At 54.7% G+C, this 20,000-nt stretch overlaps 1 protein-coding gene across 5 annotated transcripts in view; it reads left to right on the top strand.

The window, feature by feature from the left end:
- Positions 1 to 20,000, top strand: part of baz2bb (bromodomain adjacent to zinc finger domain, 2Bb) — a 71,111-nt gene that overhangs the window by 44,680 nt on the left and 6,431 nt on the right. The window contains exons 8-30 of one of the 5 annotated variants that reach the window (XM_084443211.1): positions 71 to 562; positions 1,461 to 2,121; positions 2,254 to 2,547; positions 3,489 to 3,549; positions 5,469 to 5,577; positions 5,768 to 5,869; positions 6,018 to 6,225; positions 6,351 to 6,443; positions 7,085 to 7,146; positions 7,579 to 7,644; positions 8,415 to 8,480; positions 9,157 to 9,201; positions 9,487 to 9,513; positions 10,773 to 10,838; positions 11,279 to 11,419; positions 13,067 to 13,321; positions 14,871 to 15,097; positions 15,581 to 15,655; positions 15,875 to 16,127; positions 17,189 to 17,251; positions 17,352 to 17,496; positions 18,213 to 18,898; positions 19,668 to 20,000. The exon at positions 19,668 to 20,000 is cut by the window's right edge and continues 7 nt beyond it. In XM_084443211.1, coding sequence (XP_084299337.1) covers positions 71 to 562; positions 1,461 to 2,121; positions 2,254 to 2,547; positions 3,489 to 3,549; positions 5,469 to 5,577; positions 5,768 to 5,869; positions 6,018 to 6,225; positions 6,351 to 6,443; positions 7,085 to 7,146; positions 7,579 to 7,644; positions 8,415 to 8,480; positions 9,157 to 9,201; positions 9,487 to 9,513; positions 10,773 to 10,838; positions 11,279 to 11,419; positions 13,067 to 13,321; positions 14,871 to 15,097; positions 15,581 to 15,655; positions 15,875 to 16,127; positions 17,189 to 17,251; positions 17,352 to 17,496; positions 18,213 to 18,898; positions 19,668 to 20,000 — 4,530 coding nt within the window. The remainder of the gene's footprint in view (positions 1 to 70; positions 563 to 1,460; positions 2,122 to 2,253; positions 2,548 to 3,488; positions 3,550 to 5,468; positions 5,578 to 5,767; positions 5,870 to 6,017; positions 6,226 to 6,350; positions 6,444 to 7,084; positions 7,147 to 7,578; positions 7,645 to 8,414; positions 8,481 to 9,156; positions 9,202 to 9,486; positions 9,514 to 10,772; positions 10,839 to 11,278; positions 11,420 to 13,066; positions 13,322 to 14,870; positions 15,098 to 15,580; positions 15,656 to 15,874; positions 16,128 to 17,188; positions 17,252 to 17,351; positions 17,497 to 18,212; positions 18,899 to 19,667) is intronic. The other 4 variants (XM_084443215.1, XM_084443213.1, XM_084443212.1 and 1 more) reach the window with 4 other exon arrangements.

The raw sequence follows: 20,000 nt of genomic DNA, 5'->3' as shown, positions 1-20,000 counted from the left end.
CTCTCCATTCCTCCTCCTCATCCCCCTCTCTCTCCCTCTCTCTCTCCCGACTCCCCTCCGCTCCCCCCAGGCGCCGACGCACAGCGCGGCCGAGGGGAAGAAGGACCGAGCGCGCGCCGAAAAGAGCGGGCCGCCCCCGAAGCACCGCCGAGAGACCCCTGCCCCGCCCCCCCGGGCCCTGCCCCCCCACCCCTTCACCGCGCTCTTCCAGACCCCCCGGGGCGGCAGGGAGGAGGAGCAGCAGCAGCACCCCAGCGTCATCCAGGCCACGGGGCTGGCGGCGCTCTCGCGCTCGCACCGCGAGGCTTCGCCCAAGAACTTCTCCCTCTCCTCCTCCTCCTCCTCGCCCAAACACAACTCCCTCTCCTCCTCCTCCTCCTCGCCCAAGCCCCTCTCCCTCTCCTCGTCCCCCAAACCGCCGACGCTCTCACCCTCGCACAAGCCCGTCAGGTCTCGGACGTCCTCGCCCAAGCCCCCGGCGCCGGCGGACAGCATGCTGACCGGTGGGAGGAGCTACCTGGACGAGACCTTACTGCACCTCAACAGTTTCAGGATGAAGCAGGCGAGTCTCAAGTCTGTCGGGAGGACGCTGACCGTGCATGTTTGAAGGGCGGTCTCCATTTTGCATGATTTGGATTCGGCTTTCTGTTGATTTGAGTCCAAATATTAATGAGTCGAGTCAGTTACCAGCGTGAAGACTTAGCGAGGTCTATCCATGAGAAGTTGAGCTGTGAGAATTCGGCGAACGGGTTATTTTTAAACCGGCCACTTTCTGACTGTCATCGTTTCTGACATGCAGATTTGAAAAGGTCACGAGTTCCCTCTCGACAGAAAATGAAACGTCTAAGCGCCGTTATCTGCAGTTTGATTGTGTTTCATACCGGGCTGCCTGGTACATGACTGAAAGTGACAATGCATTTAGCTTTATTGGAAATATTTCACTAAAGCTGACAAGCAATTAACTCCCTAATGCTTTCGGAAGCCCGTCTTTATCTAGAGTGAAAAATCTGCTTCTTTCAAAGGATTCAATTATTGTTGTCGCCGCCAACAGTGGCGTGTCAATAGTGTGCCAATCCACGGCGAGCCCTTTCTGGAGCGGGCTTTTGGATAACACGGGGAACGCCTTAGTCAAAACAAGCGGCGGATTGTAGAGCCGTGACCGAAAAAAAAAAAAAAAAAAAAAGGACAAAAAACAAGTTGACAGTTAAGCCGGCAGATCTGCGCTGAGCAGGGGAATTTTCCTCATATGAGCTTTTTCTTCACGACGCTGCTGGCAGAGGCCTTTTTTAATATACCTCACACGGAGCCTTCTCATTGTCTTCCTCTGAACACAATACGAGAGCGTCGCATATTACCTCCCGCGCTCGGCGGCCTGTAGTAACGAACCTGACTGACAGCTGGTATAATTGCTTCCATTTTCTCCCTCCTCTCGTTTTTTTTCTTCTTCTTCTTCAATTTAGCCCTTCCTCTCCCAGGAGCACTTCAAACAGGCCTTCCCTCTCCCGCTGAAGAAGCAGGACTTGTTCAAGACCCAGAGGAAGACGGCGCCCGGCTCCTCGTCCCTGCCTCCCCCCAGGCTGTCCCCGGAGACGCTGGGCGCCCACATGCTGGCGTCTCCCGCCTTGCGCGCCAACCACGCCAACCTGTTCCTGTCCAGCCCCCTCCTGGCCCCCCACCCCCAGCTGCAGCACCCCCCCAACGGGGCGATCGACAGCGCGGTCCAGGACGCCCCGCTGGCTCTCATCACCAAGCCCCGCGGCCAGAGCGCCAGGCCCCCCGGCGGGAAGCCCCCCCTGGCCGCCGCCGGCCCCTCCTTCTCCATGCCCGTCAACCTGAGCACCGGCACCAGGGAGGCGGCGGCGGCGGCGTCCGGAGCCCCGGGCGGAGCCTCCGCCGCGCCCGGCTCGGCCCACAGGCCCGGCAGGAAGGGCAAGACCCCCAGGGCCCTGCACGCCAGGAAGGCCCCCGCCCCCACCCACCTGCCGCAGCTCCCGCTGGCCGACCTGGTCCGGGGCGCCGAGTCGGACATCCCCAGCAGCAAGGACTCGGACGACTCCCTGGGGGACGAGGACGACGACGACGAGGACGACGACGAGGACGACTCCGACGACAGCCTGTCAGGTTAGTTAACGGCGCGAGGAAGCAATCGCTCGTCCGCGGCTGTCGGAGCACACGCCGCTGCCGGGCGCAAGACCGATGCTAATCGGGGGGGGACGTGACGATTGATCGTTTTTTTTTCTCTCCCCCCCGCAGAGTCGGAGAGCAATCTGGACAGCGACTCGGACGGCTCCGAGGACGAGGCGAAGGAGCGCGGCGACACGGACGCGGAGGCGGAGCGAGGCCCCCCGAAACTCGCCGCCGCTTCGACGCTCTCCCTCCCCAACGCCTCCTCCTCCTCCTCCCTCTCGGCCAGCTGCTCCCCGCTCAACCTCCAGGTCATCAAGACCGCCAGCCAGTCCGCTCACGCCGCGGCGACCGGCGCGGGGGCTTTGGCCCACCTCAGCGGCCCCTCCTCCTCCTCGTCGTACGCGCTGGGCCCTCCTCCAGGTACCGCCACCGAACTCCCTACCCACTCCCCCCCCCAAAAAAAAACACCGTTCTGCATGCGTAACCTTCGTCTCAATGCGGCAAAAACAGCAGGACTGACGGGGAAGTGTGTGTCCACTCTGTTCGACCCGCATGCGGCGCTCCGCTTCTCAGAACTGTTTGTTGGCAGGCCGGCCTCTTATCTCCCAATTCCCTGAACTTCAGTCGCATCGCCCCTGCCGGCTCGAGGAAGAAAAAAGAAAAAGAAAAAAGGGAGCGACCTTTTTTTTTTTTTTTCCAGCAGGACGAGGTTCTTTTCTCAGTAGCCGCGGTGCGAAACGAGGTCTCTGCCTCGAAAAGCCGTTGCGTCATTGTTTGGATGAGCCTCCGCCTGCCCGCCTGTCTGGTATTCACCCCGGCAGACGGTTAACCTTTTACCAACCGGAGACCGCGGCTCACGGAGCTCGGTCCCTCACATTCTCCCGATGAGGAGGCGTGGGTTTCCAGTAGCGATTCGCTGTAGTAATTCGTCTCGCTTCCATATCAGTCCTGACACGGTTTATTTTATGTTGTGCCCGTAGATCATCGAGGTTTGCAGACTTTGTTTTTGGAAAGACACAGCGGTTAAAAGTAGTCACTCGCTACGGATTCGTTTCAAATGTTTTCCTTCGGTTTTGAAACGGCAGAACAGAGCAGGCTGAGATTTTCTGTGTGGCTCCCTGTGCTGCGTGTATCTGGAAGAGTTTTACAGCCCCAATAACCCCCCCCCCCTTTCCCCCGCCCCCCCCCCACACACACCCCCCGCCCCACCGGACAGATGAATTGACGCAGGCTTTTCTTATTTTAGAGCGAGGGCGCCTCTGCAAATACATCCAGGTCGCGAGCTAGCGCCCCGGCTGGGTCACTGGGGATCAGCCAATAGTAACGAGTCCTCTCTCTCCCCCCCCCCCCCCCCCCCCCAGGATCAGGGAAGAGGAAGAGGGTGACGGACGAGCGAGAGCTGCGGCTCCCCCTGGAGTTTGGGTATGACACCGCGCACGCGACGCACACACACACGCAACACACACACACACACGCAACACACACACACACACAACACACACACGCAACACACACACACACACAACACACACACACACACACACACGCAACACACACACGCAACACACACACACACACAACACACACACGCAACACACACACACACGCAACACACACACGTGCAACTCAGGCACACACGCACAACTCAGGCACACACACACGCAACTCAGGCACACACACACACACGCAACTCAGGCACACACACACGCAACTCAGGCACACACACGCAACTCAGGCACACACACACGCAAATCAGGCACACACACGCGCAACTCAGGCACACACACACGCAACTCAGGCACACACACACGCAAATCAGGCACACACACGCAACTCAGGCACACACACACGCAACTCAGGCACACACACACGCAACTCAGGCACACACACACGCAACTCAGGCACACACACACACGCAACTCAGGCACACACACACACACAACTCAGGCACACACGTGCACACGCACGCGGTCACTCCGTCGCTCTCACACCAGACGTTTGGTGGTGTCCAGTGATCGATCTCAATCAGTGTAGGTCCTGTCTGCAGTGGCTGTCCCAGTATCCCTCCCTCCCTCTCTCCCTCCCTCTCTCTCTCCCTTCCTCCCTCCCTCCCTCCCTCCCTCCCTCCCTCCCTCTCCCTCCCTCTCTACCTCCCTCTCTCCCTCCCTCTCTCTCTCCCTTCCTCCCTCCCTCCCTCCCTCTCTCTCTCTCTCTCTCCCTCCCTCTCTCTCTCCCTTCCTCCCTCCCTCCCTCCCTCTCTCTCTCTCTCTCTCTCTCTCTCTCTCTCTCTCTCTCTCCCTTCCTCCCTTCCTCCCTCTCTCTCTCCCTCCCTCCCTCCCTCCCTCCCTCCCTCCCTCCCTCCCTCTCTCCCTCTCTACCTCCCTCTCTCCCTCCCTCCCTCTCTCAGAGGGGCTATAACGAGCCAGGCCTGACAGAGGCCACAGCAGACAGGAAATGAGGCGCTCCAGCCCAGAGAGGAGGGGGTTAACCACATCCAGCCTCCACACAGATACCCAATATTAGCAGCTACCGCCCCTCCTCCTCCTCCTCCTCCTCCTCCTCCTCCACCACCAATAACCAGATCAGGGTGTCTTTCATCTGGCCCTGGATGTTTCTCATCAGCAGGTTCACAGGGGAAGGAGAGGTGACAGGCCCCCATATATAAGGCCCCCGCCGTGGGGTTGAGGGCCACCAGGCCTCACCCCCCCCCCCCCCCCCCCCTCCCCCACCCCCTCGTCACAGGAGAGGAGCTCCAGCTCGGGCGCGGTGCTCCCCCTCCCCCGGCACCCGGCTCCATCCCACCACCGAGGCGGCGGAGGGGTTCGCAAGAGGGGCGCGGCTCGTTTAGATAGGCCACGCCTCCCGGGCCCCCGTCTGCCGCCGACCGCCAAAAAGTGCGAAAGTGACGCGGCTGACAGGGTTGTCATGTGACAGGAAGAGCACTGCGAGGTCGGGGGGGGGGGGGTGGGGGCGAGGATGGCGGGGCGCTACGCTACAACGGATGACCGTACAGATTTGTGCCACGGACGCAGAGGGGATGATACTGAACGCTCGTGCGGTAGATAAAATAAACGGGCCGCACTTATAGAGCGCTTTTATCCAAAGCGCTTTACAACGAAGGCCTCTCATTCACACACACATTCACACACCAATGGCGGCAAGCTGTTTTGTCCGAGGACACTTCGACACGCCGACAGGAGGAGCCGGGATTCGAACCGCCGACCCCGCGGTCACCGGACGACCCGCTCTACCTCGTGAGCCACAGGCAGCATGAATGCGACCCCGTACCTACCACTAACCCCCCCCCCCCCCCCTCCTCCCTCCCCCCGGTACCCCCCCAGCTGGCAGAGGGAGACCCGGATACGCAGCGTGGCGTCCCGTCTCCAGGGTGAGGTGGCGTACTACGCCCCCTGCGGGAAGAAGCTCCGCCAGTACCCCGACGTCATGAAGGTGCACCGATTTCTCTCTCCTCCCCCCTCTCAAAACCCCCCTCCACGCACCATGTTCACGATAGTCTCCCGAGAAGTTTGTACCGTGTCTGAAATCACACCGTCAGAGCCAGCCTTTCAGCTGTTCATTGTTGTACGTTGGACGATCTCTGAATCTCTGCCTCACTAATTCCCTTTTCTCTCTTCTGTAGTATATAACCAGAAATGGAATAACTGAAATCACACGCGATAACTTTAGCTTCAGTACAAAAATAAAAGTTGGTGACTTCTATGAAGCCAGAGAAGGCCCACAGGTGAATGCTTCCACTGGATCTATTGACAGTTTACTTTTTCTATAACAAGGCAGGGTCATGCGTAGCCTCAAATACTTTTTTTTTTATTGTTTGAATACTAATTATTCGATGAATACTAATTATTTGCCGTTAACCATCCCGTCTGGAGGGTTTGCAGTGGACCCTGTTGACGGAGGACGAGATCCTCCCTCGCATCATAGCCATGGACGGGAGGAGCGGGCGCCAGTCCAACCCCGACCTCCAGGGGGCGTGCGACAGCCCCCAGGCCCGGCGCAGGAAGGAGCGACCCTCCAACGCCAGCGAGGACTTCCCGGGCGCCACCGACGCCAAAGTCCTACGCAGGCTGGAAGCTCAGGGTCAGTTGCGCCTCTCGTACAGGCGCCGCCGAGAGCCTGTCGCCGGCGACGACGACGACCTCTGAACTGTCTCTGTCGAGCCTGTGACCGGGACGATGACCTCTGAACCCTTCTCCCCGTTGCAGAGATAGCACGCCAGGCGGCACAGATGAAGATGATGAGGAAGCTTGAGAAGCAGGCCCTGGCGCGAGCGGCCAAGGAGGCCAGAAGGCAACAAGGTGAGGTGGCTTGTCCGTCTCTTTTTTTTTCTTCATAAATCTGTTTATTAATGGAAACGTCAAATTCACCACGCTTATGATTGATAATTGTCTACATTTTTGTAAACATTTAAAAAAATTAAACAGAAAAACAAGGCCTAACAATGCCTAAATAGAAGTACATACAATATAACCCCACCCCACCCCACCCCACCCCTGTTGGCCTTAGGTGCAATCATATAACGTACAGGCTTGTCCGTCTCTGTCCGAGACCTCCTTCTCTCAGAGTTGGACGGAGCTAACGCTAACGTCTGTGTCCTTCTCTCAGAGTTGGACGGAGCTAACGCTAACGTCTGTGTCCTTCTCTCAGAGTTGGACGGAGATAACGCTAACGTCTGTGTCCTTCTCTCAGAGTTGGACGGAGCTAACGCTAACGTCTGTGTCCTTCTCTCAGAGTTGGACGGAGCTAACGCTAACGTCTGTGTCCTTCTCTCAGAGTTGGACGGAGCTAACGCTAACGTCTGTGTCCTTCTCTCAGAGTTGGACGGAGATAACGCTAACGTCTGTGTCCTTCTCTCAGAGTTGGACGGAGCTAACGCTAACGTCTGTGTCCTTCTCTGAGTTGGACGGAGCTAACGCTAACGTCTGTGTCCTTCTCTTAGCAATCATGGCCGCCGAGGAAAGGAAGAAGCAGAAGGAACAGATGAAGATTCTGAAGCAGCAGGTACAGTAGCGGCCTGTCTGTCCTCACTCATTCTAAGGGACCTGTCTGTCCTCACTCATTCTAAGGGACCTGTCTGTCCTCACATTGTAAGGGACCTGTGTGTCCTCACACATTGTAAGGGACCTGTGTGTCCTCACACATTGTTTCATGTCATGTCAAAGGCTGATGAGTCGCAGATTTGCTTTTTGGTTTGACCGCCTCAGACACACTAATGACATTCGGGGAGGCTGTGCTCGAAGGGGGGGGGGGGGGGAGAAAAAAAGGCCCAAATAAAGTTCAACAGCTTTGAAATACTCTGCAAAGGGTTGGGTCCTGTTTAACCTTCCACCCAGCGTCATCTGCATAGGGCTTCCTTCCTCACCCCCTGGTCCCCTTAAACACGGACCACCATAGACTTCCATTCATTTGATCTCTCCTCCCTCCTTTCACCAGGAGAAGATCAAGCGCATTCAGCAGATTCGAATGGAGAAAGAAGTCCGTGCACAGCAGATTCTCGAGGTTGGTCCCAGAGAGTTATTGCAGAAACATTCTGAAACACTTCCTTTTTGCTGTTGGTAGGAATTTTTTAAATCAACCAAAGGCTATGCACAAGTTATACGGCTGCACTTTTGGCAATGTCTTGTGACTACATGTGACTAATGCTTAATTGGTGTTTCGTGTAAGGAAAAAAAACCTGCTGTTGAATAGCAAAATGTCCTCAGCCCGTGGTGGAGTTCAACACCGAATAGTGTCCGATAATTGCCGCCTGAAAGTTTAGCACGAGCAGGTGAAGCAGCTATTTTCCACGCGCCGGCTAATAGACGCTCTGAAGTATTTTAGCGTTTTCCCAAATCAAATTTCAGCCGACACGCTCGGCGAGCTGCTCCTAACAGGATTTCACCGGGCTCATAATTACAGGCTGAAATTCGTCTTGATTTATTCTGCCTAGGCCGTTGGTATTTCAGAAGCACTACAACTATTTTATCTTCGTAATGGGAGGAGATCATTATCTCTCCCACCCGACTGTTCTGCTTCACATGACCAATAAGCCCTTGGAACATGTTTTCACATTCATAACATTCTTTCACTGCTCTCTTATCTAATAGCTCAGTTACTCTACCTCAAACAGTCCAAATATGGAATGTTATGTAGACTTCCCAGTGTATTGTGGGTATTTGTATATGAATCCACTGGGCGCTGAGGCAGTGCTGTATTGTGCGGTATATTTTACTGTTGGATGACACGTGTGGTTCTGTGGCATGACCTGTAGACCTGTTTTGCATGCACAGGCTAAAAGGAAAAAGAAGGAGGAAGCAGCCAATGCCAAAATATTGGAGGCTGAGAAACGCACCAAGGTTAGTTTAGATGTGCTGTAAAAAAAAAAAAAACTAAAAAAAAACAATAAAACATGAGTGTCATGGCCGCCGGCTCCTCTTCCCCCTGTTGCCTCAAGTCATTCCTCCTTACTGCCCACTCCTCCCCCTCCCACCGAGCGACTCTCCTCCTCCCCTGTGCAACTCTCCTCTCCTCTCCTCTCCTCTCCTCTCCTCTCCTCTCCTCTCCTCTCCTCTCCTCTCCTCTCCTCTCCTCTCCTCTCCTCTCCTCTCCTCTCCTCTCCTCTCCTCTCCTCTCCTCTCCTCTCCTCTCCTCTGCCCACCTCATCTAGATGAATAATGCTGGTAGCTTTAGGGGACTGCTTCTCCGTGCTAGGGACAGTCTCCCCACAGCACCCAGAGCAGACCTTGTCCATGTCGATCAGCGTCATGCAGGGGCGGGGCCTCCTCCTCCTCCTCCTCCTCCTCTCCCCTCCTCCGCACGCCTCCAGACGCCCGCCGCCGGCCATATCCATCCTCACATCCGCCCCGCCCCCGGCCCCACCCCCCGGCCGCGTGCCTGTCCATCACGCCAGACAGGGACGTGAACCGTCTGTCAGAACTGAGTGCTGTAGGGAAAAAAAAACAACATCTGTTTTGATTGTACGGCGTGAAACGTGAGCGCCGGGGTTTTTAACTGAGCGTATTTCTTCTTCAGGAGAAGGAGATACGCAGACAGCAGGCTGTCATTATGAAACACCAGGTAGGTATCTCTCCCTCCAGCACCACTTGATGCCCAAAGCTATTATAATTTTCACTTTCAATTTCCACTTGGAACTTTTTTCAAAGGGCTCTTTTTGAATAAGTACTTTACTCGCAATTTCCAGTCAGATTCTCTCTCTGGTTAATTTTGGTGCCTATGGTCTATCTCATTACTGTTGGGCTTGGCGGGGGAAAGAGGTTGGGTCGGGCGGGTTCTTTCACACTTTGGGTTTCATGAACACCTGTGATTTCTGTCCCATAATACTTTGCCAACTCTCTCTCCCAGGAGTTGGAGAGGCATAGACTAGATATGGTATGGGTATGTTTGTTTTTGTACATCCTTAACACCCGCATCGTGACTTGGTTGTGATATGGTTGTCATAGCAATGCCTAACGCGTAGCGCTGGCTGCCGTCACGCGACATTGCTCTGCATGGCTTTCCCGGCAAAGTGCATCGTCACGTCTGCTCTGTCCGTCCTACGGAGAAAAACGCATCTGTGTGTAGAACAATTTCGGCGAGGGGGCGTCGACTCTCAGACAACGATACCAGGAGCCATGCACTCTCCAATCGCACCCCCACCCCCCCCAAAAAAAACACATCTTTTATATCCATCGCATCCGTTTGGTTTTGGTTTTTGGAGTGGATGAAGGCGCTCGACATCCAATCGTGAAAATCAGCGCATCGTAGAGTTTTGTGGACTTGTTTCACCTCATCCATCTCACGTACGGTCGGCCGCCTCAGTATGAATCGCCGAGTTCTGGATCGTACATTTCATTCATGTGTCGTGTTTGTCGTGATTTCCGTATTGTGGATTTGAGTGTGGCTGTCATCATCCAGTTCTCACTTGTAATTACTGTAATTAGGCTGCATGATATGCTAACGATCATAGTGTAGGGATGTTAGGCCTGTAGGCGGATAGCATTGCTTTAAACCCATGTCAGGATCAACCCCCTACATTTAGCCTGGAGGACACCCCCCCCCCCCCCCCCCCAAAACAAATCAGCCGTTTAAGTGAATCGGCGCTTGTATGCATGAGTACACACTATGCCATCATGTCCTTTGGGCTGCATCAATATAACAGCACCGAAGAGACTTGATCGTTCCCTTTGAGCGAAGAGCGGATGTCGGAAGACTTTGGTAGCTGTTAGCATCATCTCATAGCGCCGCCGCGTGCCATAACTCTTGTATTTAGTCCTTGTAGACACACAGCCGTAGATCCACCGACCTCCACCAGCTTTCAATGTGCTTCTCGCCAGCGCGCCCGGACGCATAACTCCTAAAGCTAACGCTTCCAACTCCCCACTGCCTCCTCATCCGTGTTGCTTTGTCCTTCTGCTTATTTTTTGGTTGTCATCACATCGCCCTCTCTGAACTAGAGCGTGTGCACAGAGGTGTGCGTGCAGCACAGTGGTAGTTGTCGTCGTGGTCTTGTGTTTCCTCGTCCGTGTGTGTGTGTGTGTGTGTGCCGGTGATCTCTCGCACCGTCGAGCGGGGGTCTGTGTGTGTGTGTGTGTGTGTGTGTGTGTGTGTGCGTCGTCTGACGGTGTGTGTGTGTGTGTGTGGCCGGTCAGGAGCGGGAGAGACGGAGACAGCATATGATGCTGATGAAAGCCATGGAGGCGCGCAAGAAGGCAGAGGTGCGTGATCCATTGACCGCCCACTACCCCCCCCCCCCCCCCTCGGAAACTGACCCACTCCTCCTCCTCCTCCATCTTCTTCCTCCTTCTCCTCCTCTTCTTCCTCCTCCTCCTCCTTTTCTTCCTCCTCCTCCTCCTTCTCTTCTTCCTCCTCTTCCTCCTCCTCGTCTTCCTCCTCTTCCTCTTCTTCCTCCTCCTCCTCCTCTTCTCTTTCTCCTCCTCTTCTTCCTCCTCCTCTTCCTCCTTCTCCTCTCCCCCCCCCCCCCCCCCTCCTCCTCCTCCTCCTCCATTCCTCTGTTTCTTGTATCATATAGAGTGTGAATAAAAGACTGTTGGGCCCTGAGCTATTTACTGTGAAAGCACTGCCACACACACACACACACACACACACAAACACACACGCACCCCGTTAACCGGGGCTCCGCGGCTCGTCCCCGCAGGAGAGGGAGCGCTTGAAGCAGGAGAAGAAGGACGAGAAGCGCCTGAACAAGGAGCGGCGTCTGGAGCTGCGCCGTCTGGAGCTGGAGATGGCCAAGGAGCTGAAGAAGCCCAACGAGGACATGTGCCTGGCGGACCACAAGGTGCCCCCTCCCTCCCTTTCTCCCTCCCTCCCTCCCTCTCTCTCTCCCTCCCTCCCGCGCCACGCCGCCCAGAGGGGCGGAGCCGCCCAGAGTTTACAGTCCGCTCAGAGTTTAGAGTCGGGCATTTGAGGAGAATCATCGTTAAGAGGTTTCGCTGAAAACGTGACATTCTTCACGTTTAAAACGTTCCATCTGTGTCTTTTGTGAGTTATTTAAAAAAAAAATTTTTTGTTGATAATTCTGGCCCCATGGGCGGGATCTTTATTCGAGCCACGCGGTGGGACACAACACACACGCAAGTGAGCGGCGACACAGTACTCGACACACACAGAATTATATACTGTAATTGGTATATGGACAGTGTTTCTGAATCCTGCCAACAGACAGCGCCATTAAACAGACCCCCTCTCCCCGGGCTCGTTTCTGACACACCGCCATTGCAGCTGCTGTTCCAACAGACACTTCTGCTCCACAGAGACGCATCTCCCCACATTTCCTGACCTGACGGGGGAAGCAGGTGTCACTACTGCCACCCAGTGGCCGCCGCTGTCCTAGGGCTGACCAGACAGAGTGACCGAACCTTTCTCCGGATTTCCCTCAGAGAGAATTTAGATCGCCACATCTAGGAGGAGCCGGCTTCCAGTTTACAGCCCAGATCCGACCCTCTCTCTCTCTCTCTCTCTCTCTCTCTCTCTCTCTCTCTCTCTCTCTCTCTCCACTAACCTTGCGCTAAACCTCGCCCCCCCCCCCCCCTCACCAAGCCTGGGTCAAATAGCTTATGAAACCTTTTTGCTGTACTTGAATAGTTTCATGCAGCGGTGCGTTTTTTGGTTCCCTCTTTCACTGTTGGCCGTGTGAAGATGTCTCCTCGTACGTCTCTCGGGCCGCACCGTTCGCCACCGAGTGAACCGTGGAAGTACAGTAGGGCTGGGCCATATCTCGGATTAATTTGCGTTTCGGTTTTTTGAGCGATGTGAAAAATGCCTCGATCGCAAAAATCGAGATTAGTGCTTCCTCTGCCGTCACAGTCAGTCAAACGCCAGCACCAGCAGCTCTCTCAGGGCACAATTCAAGACCTAGAACCTTCCCCCCCGACCCACACACACACACACTTTTCTAATCTCTCAAATTATATTCCGCTTCGCCCGCCTCCCTCTGCCGATCGCTCAAACTTTCTCTCTGCTGCGACGTGAACTCGTCCATAACACTGTTTTATTTTTTTGAGATTTCATATTCGGGCCATATCGCCCCGCCCTACTGTACGTCGAATTAAGTCAGTAGGTAGAACAGTTTACTCTCTGCACTGAACACTGTACTGAACACTGTGTACATCTGGCACCACCTTTTATATGTATTATACTGTTGGTCATGCGTTAGTATGTGTATAAGAATGTTTGTTACGTTAATGTTATGTTAATGTTAATGTTAATGTTAATGTTAATGTTAATGTGAATGTTATGTTAATGTTATGTTAATGTTATGTTAATGTTATGTTATGTTGAAAGCACTTTAAGTGTCGCCATTCAATTTTGTTACGCTCGCGTACAACGACAATAAAGTGAACTCATAACTTGTAGGCGTTAGGCTGTGTGTTGACGTGTGTGTGGTTGACTCAGCGCCGTGTCGTCGTCCGTCCCCCCCCCCCAGCCCCTGCCAGAGCTGTCCCGGATCCCCGGCCTGGTTCTGCCCGGCGCCACCTTCTCCCACTGCCTGATGGTGGTCCAGTTCCTGCGGAGCTTCGGCAGGGTGCTGGGTCTGGACGTCGGCACCCACGTGCCCAGCCTGAGCGCCCTGCAGGAGGGGCTGCTGAACGCCGGCCCCGGCGCCGGACAGGTGCAGGACCTGCTGGTGCGCATGCTCGCCGCCGCCGTCTGCGACCCCGGGCTGCCCCCCGGACACCGGGTGAGAGGCGCGCACGCACACACACACACACACACACAGTGACACAAACACATACAGGTAGTAACGAACACACACACAGTGACACAAACACATACAGGTAATAACGAACACACACACACACTACACCCCCCCCCCCCCCACACACACACACACACACACGCTCTCTCTCTCTCTCTCTCTCTCTCTCTCTCTCTGCTCATGTCTCCACCAGTGTGCTGTCGTCCTCAGCTCTCTTGTGTGTTAATATCTCTGGTTCTGAGACGAGTGGGCTGTTATCAATATCTCTGGTTCTGAGAGGAGTGGGCTGTTATCAATATCTCTGGTTCTGAGAGGAGTGGGCTGTTATCAATATCTCTGGTTCTGAGAGGAGTGGGCTGTTATCGATATCTCTGGTTCTGAGAGGAGTGGGCTGTTATCGATATCTCTGGTTCTGAGAGGAGTGGGCTGTTATCAATATCTCTGCTTCTGAGAGGAGTGGGCTGTTATCAATATCTCTGGTTCTGAGAGGAGTGGGCTGTTATCAATATCTCTGGTTCTGAGAGGAGTGGGCTGTTATCAATATCTCTGGTTCTGAGAGGAGTGGGCTGTTATCAATATCTCTGGTTCTGAGAGGAGTGGGCTGTTATCAATATCTCTGGTTCTGAGACGAGCGGGCTGTTATCAATATCTCTGCTTCTGAGAGGCTTAATGAAGAAGCCTATCTGTTTTGGAGGTTATCAGTGTTTAGACCCGTCTGCAGTTAAACCAGGAATTGTAATTCATCCCCAAAGCCATTTCTCCATGCTAATCTGGAGGGCTTAGTCATGCCTTCATGTGACTTTCCATTACTGTATTTTCTTGCCGGATCCCAGCGGACTGGCTGATAGTATGAATCCTTAAAGCCCATTTAGGGAGACGCTCTTCCCTAAAAAGAGCCACTACTCTGCTCTCTGTTCTAGCTCTTCTCTAATTCTTAGTTTTCGGGGAGTAGAAAAAGGTCAACGCACCCACATATTGAACGCCCATCAAAAGAAAATCCCACCAAACCACTCTGTTATTAGCTGAAACAGTCACGTCAAGCGCAACAAAACGTGGGCAGAGGGGCGGAGCCAGCGCATTAGACTACCTTTCAGATCCAGCTGCGTTTGAACATTATTTCATCTGGAACCTATAGTCGTAACTAAATGAAAAACGTATTTAGGTAATACACTTTGCTGTTTGTGTAATAAAAACCTCAGTGAAGTGAGAGTTAACGTGGAAGAAAGTCCCAGTAAATCGCACCTTTTGTGTCAGATATGTTACCGACAGCTCGCTAGAGCTCAGGACTCGTTAGCGATACTTGAAAAGTGGAAATCTGCGGTCAGTGACCAATCAGAGGCCAGATCAGCCTCTCCCCTCAGCCCGCCATCTGCGCAGACCAATCAGCATCCGGTTGAAAATCCCGTCGGATTCTCATTGGTGTCCACGAACATCATAGCTCGTTCCCACAGAGGTTCTTGCCGTAGCGAGAGCTTCTGGGTACTCAGGATAGTACTCAAAGACTGTCTGACCGTCCCTGCCTCTCCCGCAGACCAAGACCGCCCTGGGAGACCACCTGACCAACGTGGGCATCAACCGGGACAACGCGTCGGAGGTGCTGCAGATCTTCATGGAGGCCCACTGCGAGCAGCAGGCGGAGCTGGCCGAGCTCAGCGCCAGTCTGAAGACCAAGGCCTTCCAGGCTCACACGCCCGCGCAGAAGGCCGTGGTGCTGGGCTTCCTGGTCAACGAGCTCTCCTGCAGCAAGAGCGTGGTCAGGTACGTACGGGACGCGGCCGGCGCACGCCGTCATAGCGCGGAGGGGGCGCGGACAGGTACGCGCCGTCGGAAAAAAACGTGAACCCCACCCCCACAGACGTCACACAGACTCTGGCAGACACTCACACGCTCGCAGACGTGGAGAGTATAACCAGGGCTTCACAGTTCAGAAACACAGATTCTATCTTTTTTTTGTTTTTCTGGAGTGGACACGGTCTTGTTTGAATCATACGGGACCTACATTTTTAATAGTTACGACTGATATCAAACAAAATGGAGAAGTCATATTGGGCTGGGCAGTTTCACTGTGTTTCGTCAAAGCAGAGGCCATCCATTTTTCATCAGTGTCAGAAATGAGCGAAACACACGCAATGCCAGGAAATGTTGTACTTCCTGTGCTCGGGGCGCTCTGTATTGTCACGTTTGCATTTTTTCCAGTAAAAGTTGACTTGATTAAAAGCGACGCTCCGTGCTTCCTTGCAGCGAGATCGACAAAAACATCGACCATATGACCAACCTGAGGAAGGACAAATGGTTCCTGGAAGGCAACCTACGCAAGTAAGTACCTGTGTCTTCTCAACCTACGCAAGTACAGTACCTGTGTCTTCTCAACCTACGCAAGTGCAGTAAGGACCTGTGTCTTCTCAAGGAGTTCGGCTCGAGCAGGCGTGCCGTGTGGACAGGAATTAATGTACCGGTATCAACAAAGGCAGTCTATTTGAGATCTTGCGTGTCTTGAAATGACCTCTCTGCTGCTCCCCGTCCCCCCGTCCCCAGACTGAGGATCATCCACGCCAAGAGGACAGGCAAGAGGGACGCCAGCACCGGGGGCGAGGAGAGCCAGAACCTGGGCACGCCCACCCCCGGCCGTAAGCGCAAGCGGAGAGGAGGAGGAGGTGGAGGAGGGGACAGCGAGGAGGACGAGGATGAGGACGAGGACAGCGAGGACCAGGGGGATGAAGACGACGAGGAGGAGGAGGAGGCGGCGGGAGGGAAGAAGGGGAAGAAGATGGAGACGTGCGAGGAGGAGGTTAGTGAGAGGCTGAGAGAGCGCTGTGGTCTTCATACAGGGTCTGTCCTGGGTGCTTCAGATACTGACTGGTTGGCTGGCTCACTGACTGACTGACTGGCTGGCTGGCTGACTGGCTGGCTGACTGACTGGCTGGCTGGCTGGCTGGCTCACTGACTGGTTGGCTGGCTCACTGACTGACTGGCTGGCTGACTGACTGTCCAGCTGACTGACTGACTAGCTCAGGATATTTCAAATTCCTCACAACCAACGCTGATTGGCGAGATCGTTTTCTGATCTGGCACAAACAGATCTTTATGGAGAGTATCCAGACTGATTTGCGAAAGAAACAGAATGTGAGCTCACAAAATCAGGATGGTCTCACGAGGCTAGCTGCTATCTAGCTAGTTAGCTAACTTGAATGCCAACATGACCATTTATTTTAGTAATAAATAAATGCATTTAATAGTAATATATTTATTTAGTTATTAATTTCCATATAATGGCCGCATTTCCTAATAAAGAACCTTTTTAAGGAACCCTTCTTAAGAAGTACTTTGGAGTTAAGTGTTTCTTACAGTAACTTGTTCCGGAAACCCGGCCAATGTTTGTCAAAGCCAGTGAGCCACAGTAGAGGGGCTAAAGAGACGCATGCGGCTCCAGAGTCTCAGGTTGTAGACCCCTGGACTAGCTGACCGGCTGACTGACCGACTGACCGACTGACCGACTGACCGACTGACCGACTGACTGACTGACTGACTGACTGACTGACTGGCTGACCGACTGACTGACTGACTGACTGACTGGCTGACCGACTGACTGACTGACTGACTGACTGACTGACTGACTGACTGACTGACTGACTGGCTGACTGACTGACTGACTGACTGACTGACTGGCTGACTGACTGACTGGCTGACTGGCTGACTGACTGACTGACTGACTGGCTGACTGACTGACTGACCGGCTGACTGACTGACTGACTGACCGGCGGACTGACCAGCTGACTTACTGACTGACTTTTGAATGTAACTGTCAGCCTGGTCTGTGGTGTCCAGTTAACGTCATCTCCTCATGTCCAGGACGACGGGGACCACTCGGCCAGCGTGGAGGAGCTGGAGAAACAGATCGAGAAGCTGACCAAGGTAAATACCCAATGGGATCACAAGGATCTTCAGATTTGCTCTGTTTCCGGGCAGAATACATATCAGTGCTGATACAACATTTGTGTGTTGTTGTTTTAAGCAACAGACTCAGATCAGGAGGAAGCTGTTCGAGGCGTCCCACTCGCTGCGCTCCATGATGTTCGGCCAGGACCGCTTCAAGAGGCGCTACTGGGTGCTGCCGCAGTGCGGGGGCATCTTCGTGGAGGCCATGGAGAGTGGCGAAGGTGAGACTGACCCACGCTGACCATACAAACACGTTGGTGTCGCTGCCCGGTAATGCTTATGCCTTCTAGGTCTGGGTATTGGCAAGGACCACGCGATATGATACGTATCACAATACATGGGTCGCGATACGATATGTACTGTATCACGATACATAGGTCACAATACGATACGTATCACGATATATGGCTCATGATACATATCATGATACATGGGTCGCGATACAATACGTATCATGATACATGGGTTGCGATATGATGGGTATCACGATAAATGGGTCACGATATGATACATGTCACAATACACAGGTCACGATACAATATATCACGAAACATGGGTCACAGCACAATACTTATCACAATACAGTACATGGGATATGTATCATGATACATGGGTCACGATACGATACATATCACGATACATGGGTCACGATACAATGTGTCATGATGCACAGGTCATTATTCGATATGTGTCACGATACATGGGTCACTGCAAAATACGGATCACAAAAAAACATGGGTCATGATACGATATGCATCACGATGCATGGGGTTGCGATATGATGGGCATCACGATGCATGGGTCACAATATGATACATGACACGATACACGAGTCACAATACGATATGTATCACGATACAAGGGTCACGATACGCGTCATGATACATGGGTTTTTAAATCCATTAAAAACATTATTTTATCATGCGTGTTTGCCCAGGTCGGGAGGAGCTGGAGAGAGAGAAGGAGAGACAGAGGAGCAGCCTGGGGCTTCGGGTGAAGCAGGAGCAGCTGGAGGAGCAGGACGAGAAGCCAGGGGAGTCCAGCTTGGAGCTGTCCAGAAACGGAGACAGAGACGCGGCCACGCCGGACAGCCAGCAGGACAACAGAGACACCCTCAACCTGTTCCTGCAGAAGCCCGGCTCCTTCTCCAAGCTCAGCAAGCTCCTGGAGGTGGCCAAGATGTCCCCCGAGTCCGACGGCCACTCCCACTCCCACAGCAGCAGTCCCGCCAAAGCATCCCCCGCCCACCCGGCTGCTCAGACTACACTACCCAGCAGCCCCTCCGCCTCCGCCGGCTCCCAGCTGTGTCCAGAGGCCAAGGTGGAGCCGGGCCCTCTCCCCGGCGCCCCCTACCTCAGCCCTGGGATGACGGCGCCCGCCAGCCCCCAGCAGCAGCCACCGCCGCCGCCCCCCCTGCTGCCCAACGACCAGCTGCTGCGCGTGCTGACGGAGCGGAGCGGCCACTGGTTCAGCCTGCTGCCCCGCTCGCCCTGCGACGAGTCCTCCGTCACCTCGGGCTCTACGCCCCCGCCCCCCTCCGCCTCCTCCCCGCAGCCCGCCACCGCCGCCCCCCACGGCCTCTCCCCTGCCCCGGCTGGCCCCTTCCCGCTGTCTGCTCTGCAGGTACAGTAGGGGGCGCCCTTCCCATGGGTCAGGGAATTTCGGGGATATCGTGGAATTTTGTCTGTTCCAGACTTGGAAAGTCAGGGGATTTTATATTTTTGGGGGGGCAAGTCATGGAATATCAGGGAATTTTGTTTGTAGGTTGTTTACATTTTAGTTGTCATTTTATCAAAATATCATATTTTCCTGCAGTATTTTTCTTTATCGGGTTATTTCGCGCGTTTCCCGTATTGCGTGAGTGTTTGCTATGGTTACTTGGACTTTTCAGTGCCGATCTATTCCTGCCCTTCCAGCTCGTCAGCAGTTCTTCCATTTCCTTTTCGAGGTCATGGAAATTCGGCTTTTTACTCATTAGTTGCAAAAAATCACCTCACTCACCACAAAAAATCCTTTTACTCATTGAAAGTCAGGGAATTTGACGTTTGACTTGACGAGTGGGGGACCCTGCCTCTCCACGCCCCATCGCTCAGGGTGACATTAACGCGGTTATTATGGGATGTCAGATACGTACCGCTGCTGCCGTAGTGCTTACATTAACGGAAACCGTCCCCGGGGGGGTCTCACCATATCGCGGCCGTTTCTGTGGCCGCCCCCCCGTTGCAGAGCTCTCGAGAAAACCCCGCGTCTGCCGCGTTGCGTTGACCATCTGCCGCGTCGCGTCGACCGCCGAGCGGACATGGCTCCGTTCCGGGGACAGTCTGAACCGGCCACTGAACCGGCTGTGCCTCCCCCCCCCCCCCCCCCTTCCCCCCCGCCCCCCTCCCAGCAGGTGAAGTCTGGCGTCCATCTGATGGGCCTGCCGTTCTGCGGGTGGCCCGGCGCCGTGATGACGAGCCCGTGCCTGGCGTTCCCCGGCAGCCCGCTGCCCCCCCTGCTGGGCGGCGCCGCCACCTACCAGCACGGCGAGGGCAACGGTCACGCCAACCCCTTCCTGGCGCCCAGCGCCTCCACCAGCAAGAGCGAGTCGCCGGCGCCCCCCGGGGAGAGCAAGCCGCCGCCCCCCCACCACCACCACCACCACCCCGCCTCCTCCTCCTCCTCCGCCCCCTCCCCCGCCGTGGAGTCGGCCAGGAACCAGGACCACCCCAGCCCCCTGCCCATC

Source organism: Borostomias antarcticus, assembly GCF_949987555.1.
Source record: "Borostomias antarcticus genome assembly, chromosome: 9".
Taxonomy (NCBI): domain Eukaryota; kingdom Metazoa; phylum Chordata; class Actinopteri; order Stomiiformes; family Stomiidae; genus Borostomias; species Borostomias antarcticus.
Note: the sequence above shows the minus strand (reverse complement) of the source record. Positions and strands in the feature narration are given on the sequence as shown.